Source organism: Oryzias latipes, chromosome 6 (assembly GCF_002234675.1).
Source record: "Oryzias latipes chromosome 6, ASM223467v1".
Lineage (NCBI taxonomy): Eukaryota > Metazoa > Chordata > Actinopteri > Beloniformes > Adrianichthyidae > Oryzias > Oryzias latipes.
The window spans coordinates 3,950,118-3,962,840 of NC_019864.2; the positions used below are offsets into that span (position 1 = coordinate 3,950,118).

Consider the following 12,723-nt stretch of genomic DNA (forward strand, 5'->3'; position numbering starts at 1 on the left):
GCCAATCCCATCCTGAGGAATTACCGCGCGTCTTGTCTCCGTCTGTCTGTGTTTGTGATCGGAGCGTGCGCAGTGCGCGCGTCCATTGTCTGATCGGCAGCGGCGGAACGGAGGACCGGAGCACCGATCCGAGCGCAGGGGAGCGGCTGCACCGTGACCTCCATCACCAGGAGGGGGTGGGGGTGGGGGGTGGGGCAGAGAAGCGACCGCTGGCTGGAGCGGCGTCGCCTGTTCCCGCCACGTTCTCCGCGCCACAGGCAGACAGACAGACAGGCAGGCAGAGAGACAGGCAGGCAGACAGACAGACAGACAGACAGGCAGGCAGACAGACAGAGAGACTGACAGACAGACTGACAGACAGACAGGCAGGCAGACAGACAGAGAGACTGACAGACAGACTGACAGACAGGCAGGCAGACAGACAGACAGACAGACAGGCAGGCAGACAGACAGAGAGACTGACAGACAGACTGACAGACAGACAGGCAGGCAGACAGACAGAGAGACAGACAGGCAGAGAGACAGACAGACAGACAGACAGACAGACAGACAGACAGGCAGGCAGACAGACAGACAGACAGACTGACAGGCAGACAGACAGACAGGCAGAGAGACAGACAGACAGAGAGACAGACAGACAGACAGACAGGCAGAGAGACAGGCAGGCAGGCAGACAGACAGACAGACAGGCAGGCAGACAGACAGACAGACAGGCAGAGAGACAGACAGACAGACAGGCAGACAGACAGACAGGCAGACAGACAGACAGACTGACAGACAGACAGGCAGAGAGACAGACAGACAGACAGACAGGCAGACAGACAGACAGAGAGACAGACAGAGAGACAGACAGACAGACAGAGAGACAGACAGGCAGAGAGACAGACAGACAGACAGACAGACAGACAGACAGGCAGACAGACAGACAGACAGACAGACAGAGAGACAGACAGACAGACAGACAGAGAGACAGACAGGCAGAGAGACAGACAGACAGACAGACAGACAGACAGGCAGACAGACAGACAGACAGACAGACAGACAGACAGACAGCAACAGTTGTCACGATGTCTGGGATCAGATGAGAGGGGAGCGCTGCCGTGAACACTGCGGCGCTGCTGTCATTCCGGCCGGCCGGGGGAAACGTGTTGGCGCCTGGGTCCCGCCTGCAATGGTTCCGTCCTAATCAGGCGGCCAGCGGGGGGAGCGGTGCGCATCTGTGATTTCTGCGGAGGGGGGGTGGTGCGAGGAGGATCCGGGGCTGGCTCATGATCCGCGCAGCAGGGAAACGGACTGTTGCGTCTGCAGAGAGCTGACGAGCCTGCCCACGCTCACGGGCACACGCAGGCAGGCCGAAGCGCAGCGCGGGAGGGGGCGACAGCCTGCTCGGGCTCTCTGGGATCGAGCCCCCTCCTATTTGCAGCCGGAACCCCCACCCGCCAGTGTCCCGCTTTGGATGGGGGGGAAGCAGAGCACGGCAGGGCGGCCGCGGGGAGCTTTTCCCGGCGTGTCCTCGGATGACAGCGCGGTGCCACCGTCGGCCCACTTCGTTCACTACCGACCGAGCGGCACCATGGGCCTGCGCAGCCGCTCGGTGAGCTCCGTGGCTGGGATGGGCATCGACCACAGCCCCGCCGTGCCCTTCGGCTTCTACACCCCCAGGGGGACGGACTCGGACCGAGCCGGAGGGGGGTCAGCGGGGACGACCGCGCCCCCCCACGGAACCGGCTACCAGGACACAGGGGGCGGAGGGCACCGAACGGACGGGGTGCTGTATCTGGGGTCCCGGGGGTCGCTGGCTGACACCTTACCCCTGCACATCGCCCCCCGCTGGTTCAGCTCACACAGCGGTAAGGTCTGCGCACAAACACACGCCCCCCACTTGCTGAAGAGCACCTGGGGTCGGGGAGGGGGCCTCAGACTTTTTGCACATGCTTGTTGTTTTCGTGCAAATGAAACTGCAGACAAACACAGAGGGAGCCTGATGACTCCATTAGCGCAGCGATTACCGGGGGGGGGGGGGGGGGGGGGTATCCTGACTAATCGTCAGCTTACCTGCCTCCACAGCGGCTCTGCGTTTGACCAGCACACCTGGGCAGGTACATGGGGGGGTTGTCTTTGCTAATAAAGTTTTGGGACGTCTTTGTTTGGATATTTAAACGAAAATGACATTGAATCCAACTGACATCAATCAGTGAAGCCACTTTTGAGTATTTCATCAAGTTAACCACTGCACAGTGGTTAGCACCATCGCCTCGCGGCGGTTCGAATCCCAGCTGGGACCTTTCTGTGTGTCCCGTGCATGTGTGGCTTTTCTCTCGAGCTTCTTCCTGCAGCCCCAAAAAACATGCTGCTTTGGTTTCATTGATGACTCTAAAGTGTCCCAAGGTGTGCACGTGTGCGTGTGCCCTGTGACTGACTGGTGACCACTCCAGGGTGTGTCCCGCCTTCTCCCAACAGTAGCCGATGACCCTGAAGGGGATATAGTGGGCATAGAATGTGGATGGACCAAGTTATTCTGACCTTCTTGAGTTGGACCAAGTGGTCCACTTTTATCCTGCTTGGTTCTGTTTCCAGTGAGTTTGCTGCAACACTGCATAGTCTTTAAGGAACATTATGCCCCCCCCCTGCACAGCAGAGTCAGCAGGTCCCTGAGCTCTCATTACCAAAGCCTCAACCTGCTAGCAGCAGGACAGCGAGTCCGCGTCAACATCTCAGCTGTTTTTACTTTTCCCACGTTGCCTAGCGACGCTAATGTTCTCTTCTATCAGCTGGGACAAAATAAATGACAGTGGGTGGGGCAAAGTGGGGTCAGAAGAAATTATATTATTATTATAAAAATTGTGCAAAGTCACACAAAACGTAAAATAAGACGTTTTATAGCATCAAACAATAAACAAAGTTGCAACAGAAGTTTTTCGTCTAACCAGTTCCCCCTGAAAGCTGATGACCCAGCTCCAAGACACACAAAACAGCAGCAACAAAAACACAAACCGACAAAAGTCACAATAAATGGATGAAAATGGATGTAAATGCTCGCAAGGGAGGAGCCAAACAGAACGATGTAATCACTTATCCGCTCATGTCAGAGTGAAGCTGAACAACCAAATCCTGAGTGATAATTAAGGAAATGACCTGACAGTAAAGCTGGGGAGGGGGTTCTGACATGTGTCATGTGGATAAAGAGAACAAACACATGCAAAAGACTTGTCTGTGTGCTGGTCTATTACTGTTATCAGAATTCCTGAAGGCCACATTCAGCGGTCTCAAACCCTTTTAAGGCCACGAACTGCTTTAATGTCAGACAATAGGCAAGGTTAAGACAAAAAAACGGTCTCTAAAGTTGGTATTTTCTAAATGTAATAAAACATGAATCCACAGTTTGATCAACTTTATTAGCAGCCGCGTCATAACATTATACAGCCAGTTTATGAATATATTTGCCCACTGACTCTTTTCTTGTTAACTTTGCTAGATGGGGGTTTCAATCTAGCCGTTGAAGCTGCTGCGTTAACCCTTGTACTATCTTAGGCACTTTAACATTGGGAGTTGGGTCATCTAGACCCACTAGACAGTGCACTGAACCTTTTTTCTTCAATGATTTGTGATCTTCACTGGTGTCCATGGATTACATGAAATCTTTCCACCTTTATCCACCTTTGTCATGGTAGGAAGAACACGTCAATTGAAGGTTGGGGTCATCTGGACCCCATAGGATAGCACAAGGGTTACAAAAGTAGAGGATGCTTTTTCAACACGTGAGCAAGCAACTTGACATGCGTCAAGAATGATTCAGATGTAGGAGAGTACATTCAGTAGTTTTCCAAAATAAAATAAGGTTGTGTTTTATTCTCTGCAGCCCGGTACCAGCTGTCCCATGGACCGGTACTGGTTTAGAGACCGGGGGTTGTGGCCAACTGGCCACATATGATAAAGCTCAGATGTCAGAGCAGCATCCGAGGGGTTAGGCAGGGAAACACAGTTGGTGCCTCAGGTCAGAGATAACCCGCTTGTTAAGATAATTCAATTCATTCATCAGGGAGAGAAAAAAGGTTGAAGCCTAATCTGTGTTGAAGTGTGTGAGGCAACAGAGCTGGTGCCAGACTGGATCAAACGTTTCTGATAAGGGCATTAGTTACCCCGTCTTGTGACTTCATCTGAAGTTTCTCCCATCCTTTGGTCGAGAAAAGCAGTTTTATTTTGGGATCAGTGCTCAGGAAGCAACACTGATGCAGCGAATGGAGACTCCTGTTGATTTCAGCTGCTGCAGACAGAACCAGCAGGAAGAAATGAAGCTCCGTCTGCCTCAACTTGAGCTGCAACACAAGCTCTTATATTAAGTTCATACAAATATGAAAATCCATAAAAGATTTGGTTGAATTATTAATAAAGCTGCAAACCAGGGCCCAACAAACGACTACAAGTCGACCAAACCAAGTCAGTACGCACGGCTGGATAGCTTTGATATTGCTCACCATTTTTGTTGTTTTGTTGCACTGGTAATGTTAGGTTGGGGTTGTGAGGGGCTGTAAGCTAGTGGAAGAGAATGTAAACAAAGGGATGATGGAAAGTAGGGGCAGACTTACTTCACGCCAACAGTCCCACCCACAACCCAAGAGGCAAACGAGTAAACCAAAGAGACATCCAAGCAGAGTTTGCAATAAAATCCCATAAGTTACATGAAAGTGACACAATAAAAGCAGAAGAAGACAAAGGAGGAAGATGAAATTAGGAGAATGTGTTTGGGACAGACTGTTGTCGCAATACAGCACTGGGATTGTAGTTGTCTTTTGCAGTAGGAGTGTGAAAGGAAAACGTGTTGATAATGATGACATGTAAGCCACAGCTACATTGTTATACTTTTATAGGACAGACTGAACCTGAACGGCGGTTGGATTTGCTGTCGAATCGAGGCTTTTTTAGACACGTTGACTCAAATCTTTCAGTTTTACATTTTGCACCACTGTAAGAATATTCTAGACTTCTAAACACACTCACAGATGCTGCCTTTAACGTCTTATCCAAAACCACCCTCAAGGTGGTTTAGTGAGCAAACCTGTGTGGATTATAAGACACGCCATCGCTGAATAATCTATATAAGGCGCATTAACCCTTAAACACTTTCACTATAAAAAGTTTCACCATCCCTTTTGTCGGGTTATTTCTACCCAATAAGATAAACCCCAAAAAAAAGTACTTGTCATAACAAATAGATCAAAACATGACGACACGTGATAAATTAGTGTTTTATTTATTTATTTATTTATTTTCAACTGTGTGTAAAAATTAAGAAATAGAAAAACATAGGAAATTCCTAAAAACGTGCTAAAAAACTCCAGACTTACAGACTTTATTAAAGTGTTTACAGTAACCCTGAGACTGGTTTGTGACACGCTACACGTGTTAGCGTTAGCCATGTGAGCGTATTCACAATACCTGTAACTCCTAACCTTGTTCGCAACACATAAACAATACAGCTTAAACAAATGTTACTGCGATGGTGCTAACCCCCAAACTTGTTAGTAACACGTGAAAAACAACCACAATCCGACACCGCTACACATGAGCTTTGTTAACATATTTAAAATAACACCCAACCTTGTTTGAAACTCGTAAACAAGCAGAATGATATTTTAACAGAGCGCTGTGTTCCTCTGGAAAATCACTTCAACATCAGTAAACAAAACCAGAATGAATCCAGATTTAAGGCGCTCCCGATTATAAGGCACACTGATGTTTTATTTTTTGGGTGAAAAAAATTAAGGCTTTTGAACGTTAGTGCGAAAAATACATTAACCTTCACCATCAAGAACCCAAAGGTGCTTAGTAACACGTGATGTTATCCATTCCTGAGGAGCAGTTATGTGGTTGAAGAACACGCTCAGCAGCAGTTCCTGTTTTTACATGGACACACAATGTGATCATGTTTTCACTCTCAAATGTTTCACTCTTTATGACTGCAGACTGACCATTGCTTGTCCTCTAACATCTTCTTTTACCTGGATGTCACTTCTGCACATTATTTGCCTGAACAAATGAATCATGTCAAGCTGGGGTGCTCACACTTTTTTGGCATGTGAGCGACTTTTGAGACGACAATGTCTTGAAGATCTACCTATATATATGGTATTTTTAGACTAAAATGCTGTTTAATAAACATAGTATTATGAACTAATAATACATTACAATGTCTATGTACTAATTAAAAAAGTACACAGTAAGATTACACAAAGATACTTTTGTATTAACAGATGAGGCGTTTTATTACAAAAATAGAAAGCAGCGACTGTCATATGTCATGCTCTCCTGTAAACCATGCAGCGGGGGGAGCATGACTTTTCAGCCTGCTGGCTCCGTGAGGAGCGCGTGCCATGGAAATGGGGGGGGGGGGGGGACTACGGTGCAGGCAGCAGGAGGAAACTCACGGGGCGAAAAACTCCAGTCGTCCGGAGTGGTCTTCTGCATTCTGATGACAGAATTTGCGCTCAGTGTATTGAAACAGTGACGTATGTATCAGAGGATGTTCGATTGGCCGTTCTGCACGTCAATCAAGTCCCGTTCTTCTCTGTGAGGATTTTGATTCGCTGAGCAATTTTTTAGAAGCACTTATTTATTGTTTTGGTTATTTATCTTTGCTGGCCTGCGATCTACCGTCATGTCTTTGGAGATCGACCTGTCGATCGCGATCGACGTAATGAGCACCCCTTATTGTAAAGTCATGTCAAATAATTCACACGTCACTAAATTTGACCAGTCTGCAGATCATCTTTCTTCACCTTTTGAAAAAAGTCCTTACTGTATTCAAATGATCATTATTGTCATGTTGTTGGACTTGAATTGCAGCGTCTCTATTTTCAATGAAAAGGTTAGGCAACTGGGAGATAGGAGGCCGTTGGGGCGTTTGACTTGCTCTGCACTCGTAGCTCCGCCCCCCGTTCATCCGCCCTGCAGATACAGATGCTCTCCCGCCTTGTTGTGGCCTTGCCTGCAGCTGGGTGTGCAATTTTGTCTTTCTGCGATCTTCCACACCTGCTGTGAGGTAGAAGCATGCCTGAAGCCTGCAGGTCAATGTAATGACTGTAGAATGGATCATCCGGAGGATCCAGCAGAGACAGAGGAATGAAGGAATCCCAGAGAGAATGAGAGATTCCCAGCGTCTGGTGTCAGAGTAGCCCCCCCTCCAGGTGGCTTTCCTGATCAACCGATCAGTCAGCGTGCTAACAGACAAACTGCCCCATACAAACCCACCACAGCTAGCTGATTAGAAATCACCTGGTCTTTGGAGCTGTCAGTCAGACACAGTGCCCCCCCACCTGGATTATTGAGGCTGTAAGTCAATAGAGTATCAGTGCTTATCCAATACAACATCAGCATTCTAGTCTGATCAACCAGAGTTTCCTGCCAGCCCCTGAAATGTGGGAAACTCTTAGCTGAAGAGTTTTTTGAGCAAATATTTCTGTTTTTTCCTTCTATGACTTGACTTGATTTGCTGGTTTATTTTTGTCTGCATTTCTATTTTTCCAAACAGTTTTTAAATTTAAAGTCCCATTCCAATCTTTGATCTATTTTCAAAGCATTGCAGTGGTCTTTTAATTATGATGATGCCGTTTTTAATCAAAATCCTAAAACGTGTCATTTTCTAAGACATAGTTTCTGCAGAGCAGCGGGAGTTCATTTGAAACTCACGTCTGAGTTGGCGCAGCGTAAGCCCCTCCCCATTTCTTGTCACCCATCTGTTTACACTCTCTCTCTTGCTGGCTTACACCCCTCACATCCTCAACCTAACAATACTAGCGCAACAAAAATGGGGAGCAATATCAGAGCCATCCGGCTTAAAGGATGCAGGCTGCTTGGTAGGCCCTCACAGAATATCACCACACCAAATCTGGCCCTGGTTGCAAAAACTTTAAAATGAGCAGGATTTGTCATGGAGGGACAACTTCTCTCTTACACAAGTAACGATGTTTAGTGGAGCCCCGCCCATGTGAAGGCGTCATAGTGATGTCTGTCACACGCTGGTCCAGAAACCAGCATCCATGTGGAGAGCTTCCTCCTGAGAACACGTGTCATTTGCTTCAGAGGAAAGCTTCTGGTGTTTTTCAGTCGAAAGTGATGTTTCAGCCCCGCTGAAGCACGGGTGCAAAATGTAAGCATTTTGGGCAATGTTCTGTGGCGAGCAGCATAAAAGGAAAATAACATTTTGTTTATTGTTAACAACAAACTCTTGACCAAAGAGTCTGTTTAATGCTGGTTTATTGACCAAACGGGAAATAAACTAAACAAGGAAATGAACAGAAATGAAAAATAAAGGCCCCCCCACAGGCTTCACAGACCCTTAGTGGGTCAAGACAAGTCAGAGGTTAAAGCGGTGACTCTTTTAACAATGCTGTGTAATCTCTTGCTTCACAGTCACTCATCCATCCTACATACAAAGCAATTACTCAGCAAGCCCCTCAATACCCCCCCGATATTTCATGAGCGGATGCCGGAGTGTCATTGTTCTGGGATTACAGACATGTGCGTAAACCCTTCACCTGTAGGCGTTTTTCATTTAAGAGAAAATGGTGAAGTGGCGATGCATTTATGCGAGGATTTCTCCTTCTCAGGAAAGATAGAGCAGCATTTAATCCATGGTTAATGGAGGACAGAAACAAGTTTGTTTACACAGCTGGGACTCAGCTGACAATAAGCTGAGTAGCGCCATAAATATATCCACTGCGTGGATTGATTACAAGAAAGCTTATGACTCAATGCCACACACATGGATAACTGAATGCTTGGAGCTGTACAACATCAACAGGACTCTAAGAGCCTTCATAGGAAACTCAATGAAGCTGTGGAAAACCACCCTTGAAGCCAATGGGAAGCCACTTGCACAAGTGTCCATCAAATGTGGGATATACCAAGGTGATGCTCTGTCCCCACTGCTGTTCTGCATAGGTCTGAACCCCCTCAGCCAAATAATCAACAAGACTGGCTATGGATACCGACTCAGAAATGGGGCAAACATCAGTCACCTCCTCTACATGGATGACATCAGTCACCTCCTCTACATGGATGACATCAAGCTATATGCTAAGAGCGAGCGTGACATTGACTCCCTGATCCACACCACCAGGATCTACAGTACTGACAATGGGATGTCATTCGGGCTCAAGAAATGCAACCGGATGGTGACAAAGAGAGGCAAGGTAGTCCACACAGGAGGGGTCTCACTCACACGGCCAAAGAAAGAGATACAGACCACGGATGTTAGAACACGAAAGCTCCTCACCATGCATGGAGGGTTCCATCCCAAATTCAGCACCCTGAGACTGTATGCTAGCCGCAAGGAAGGAGGCCGAGGACTAGTGAGCGTGGAAGCCACTATCCAGGATGAAACATCCAAGATGCATGAGTACATCAAGCTCAAGGCCCCAACTGACAGTGTGCTCAGTGAATGTCTCAGGCAATGGAGAGCAGAGGATACAGTGCTGGAGGACAGATCCTCACAGGAGGGTTTCCTGTGACGTCATTTCCAGGTGAGCGTAATCCAGTACGGGTCGTGTCTGACTGTTGCTCTCTTGTTTGGCATTGGCCTGACTACTATTGCTTACTTTAAGTGTTATTTGGTTTTATATTCACATTCACTTCTAGCACCTTTTAGTAGCGAATACACTACTGTTAACCGCTTGCTGTTCACTTTATTCTCAGTTTGCTAAATAAGCTATTTCTCTTTAACTAAACACAGCTAGCCTTAGCTTAGAAACTAGCATGGCTACCACTCCTTCCACCTTTCCCCCTCTATCCTGCCCCATGTGCCATATGTTTAGTGAGGATCCTGCCTCCTTTAGTGAAGATAGTGGTAGGTGTGTTAAGTGTAGTCTTGTGTTAGACTATGAGGCCAGGCTAGAGCAGTTAGAGGCGCGGCTCCGCACAGTGGAAGCTAAGCCGGCTAGCCAGGTCGTTACTCTTAGCGCGGGCCGCGCTGCCAGGGCTAATCCAGTTAGCACCCCAGCGCTTTCCCAGAAGCCGGGAAACACACAGGGGTTTGCACCGGTTGGGAGGAAACATAGTGCTAAACGCAAAAACTTAGAGCACCCAAGACTCCACGTTAGTAATAGGTTCTCCCCCCTCAGCGACACACCCGCTGAACACTCAACTCTGGTTATTGGCTCTTCTGAAGTTAGAAACGTGGAGCTCCCAGCGGCTACAGTCAGGTGTTATCCGGGGGCCAGAGTTGGTGACATCGAGGGGAACCTTAGGATGTTAGCTCAGAGTAAGTCTAGGTTCCGTCGAGTCGTGATTCACGCAGGCGGTAATGATGCCCGACGGAGACAGTCAGAGGTGGTTAAGTTAAACGTAACTTCGGTGTGTAAACTGGCTAAGACGATATCAAACACTGTAATTTTCTCTGGTCCCCTGCCATACTTAGTCAATAATGAAATGTACAGCCGCTTTTCATCATTCAACCGCTGGCTTTCTAGATGGTGCCCAGAAAACGGCGTTGGTTTTGTGGACAGTTGGAGTGCTTTTTGGGGTAAGTCCGGTCTCATGCGGAGAGACGGTATCCATCCTACTCTGGATGTTGAGGGCATGTATGCCAGTATAGCTTAGTCTGTTTAGTTATTTCAATTTTGAAGCCCATCGAGACGACTGTTGTTGTGAATTTGTTGTGAATTTGTGCTATACAAATAAGAGTGAATTGAATTAAATTGAATTGAAACCCCTGCATGGGTTGTACAACCAGACCATAACTGAAGACCCAAGGTTTATATATATATATATATATATATATATATATATATATATATATATATATATATATATATATATATATATATATATATATATATGGCAATAAGTTGATTAAAAAATAAAGAAAATAAACAAAGATGAAAGAAGATGCCATATTCTCTGCCATTAATCTCTAGAGTGAGATGAACAACCAAACACATAGCAGTGACTCAGTTAAGATATGATAAATGCTTTTACAGTTTCAAATACAATTTCTAATCAGAAAAAGTCAGATTTAACATGAATTAGATGTCTTTCTTTTAACCAGTGATGTCACATTGAAAACGTTCATGCAGGAATTTTCAGTGTGTGTTTAGGTTATCCATTCTACACAGTTAGAAACAAAACTTCACAGAGTTCCAAGTTTCCAATGTTTGTCTTGTAACTCTTTATTTCATGTCTTTCAAACTCCTTCACTGTCTACTTTAGACTTTTTCCAGCTTCTCACCAGCAAGTTCTTCTTCAAACAAAAGGAAAATATTATTTTATCTTCATCTCACAAAAATATGGACAGTACACTTGGTGAAAATTCGCCAAATGTGAGTGTAATAGTCACCGGTTACTTTCTGGTGTCAAATTAGTTCTATTTAGTACCAAATTAGTCATGTTCATTAGCTCTTCTGTTGGTGATTTTTTTCTTTAATACTCCTCCTCTACTGTCCACACGCTTGGCATACAAGCGCACCCGATAGGAGAACCCCCCTTCTTCTGTGAATTTGCGCCTGCGTAACGTTTAATTTTGACTGATGAAGCAGCAGAACATGTGTCGATTTTATGGATTATGGATGGATTGTCTTGGCAAAGGAGAAGTGCTCACTATCACAGATTTAGACAGATTTGTGACCAATATTTCAGAGAACTGGTTATTTTGTGTGTGTGGAAAATGTTTCACATCTTTGAGTTCATACCATAAAAAATGGGAGCAATAACAAAAGTGTTGCGTTTATATTTTTGGTCAGTGTAGGAAAGTTTAATAAAAAGTGTTGGTTCTGAGACGGCGGTGTTGTTACACACTGATGCTACGATGCTGTGATGCTATGCTAACCAACTGTTCTGGGTGTTGCCAGTTTTCTACCACAAACTGGTTTAATGCCAGACAGACCAGATTTTAAGACAATTTGAAGATCAATAGAACAAAATTAATTCATAGGACATTCATAAAAACTGTAATTTCTGGATGTAATAACAGATCTAATCACAGATAAACTTTATTAGCAACACCTTTGTAACATTACAGAGCTAGTGGTGAGCAGAAAAAAGCCCTCCTCATTAGAGCTCTGCATCTTTACTGTCAAAAATATCATGGCAAGAATCTAAAACATTCTAATATTTTCAGGCTGTTGTTTGTTGATTTCATCTAAATCACCTGGGGCCTGTTTCAGAAAGGAGGTTAAGTGTAAACTCTGAGTGCGTTAACCCTGAAATCAGGGAAACCCTGGGTTTTCCGTTTCAGAATGGGAGGTTTGTTAAACCAGAGTAAACAGAGTAAGTCAAACCCGTTTCTGAAAGAGAGGTAACTTATAGTCGGAGTCAGTATCCATGGTTACTTATGCTGTGAACCTAACCTGGTCGGGAGCAGGTTTTATTCCCTAAACTCAAGGTTTATGCCGGTCCCCTCCCCTTTTTAAAGACGAAGCGGTATTTTTCGCTTTAACCTTCATTGCCCAAATTTCCGTCACACAGAGACGGTCTAAGTGACAAGAATGGCTTGTTCTTTTTTGGAGGACCCAATAGACGAGGAGGCTGCATTAATTCGTAGAGAATTATATTTACCTCGTACGAGGATTTTGAGAAGACTCAATATTTTGTCATTTCCCCATACTTTTTTGTTTGAGCGTTACCGTTTTTCGTTGCAGTCAATTACATATATACAATGAAAACAACATTAGATATGTATTGCTATGTAGATGTTTCATATGTCAAATATTGTCAACAAAGCCTACATCC

The 12,723-nt window shown here is 45.7% G+C and overlaps 1 protein-coding gene across 1 annotated transcript in view; it reads left to right on the plus strand.

Moving 5' to 3' along the window:
• Positions 1-979: 979 nt before the first annotated feature.
• Positions 980-12,723, plus strand: part of znrf1 (zinc and ring finger 1) — a 51,771-nt gene continuing 40,027 nt past the window's right edge. Inside the window, exon 1 of the mRNA XM_023955491.1 lies at positions 980-1,850. Within this exon, the coding sequence (XP_023811259.1) occupies positions 1,457-1,850 (394 nt within the window). The 5' untranslated portion in view covers positions 980-1,456. The remainder of the gene's footprint in view (positions 1,851-12,723) is intronic.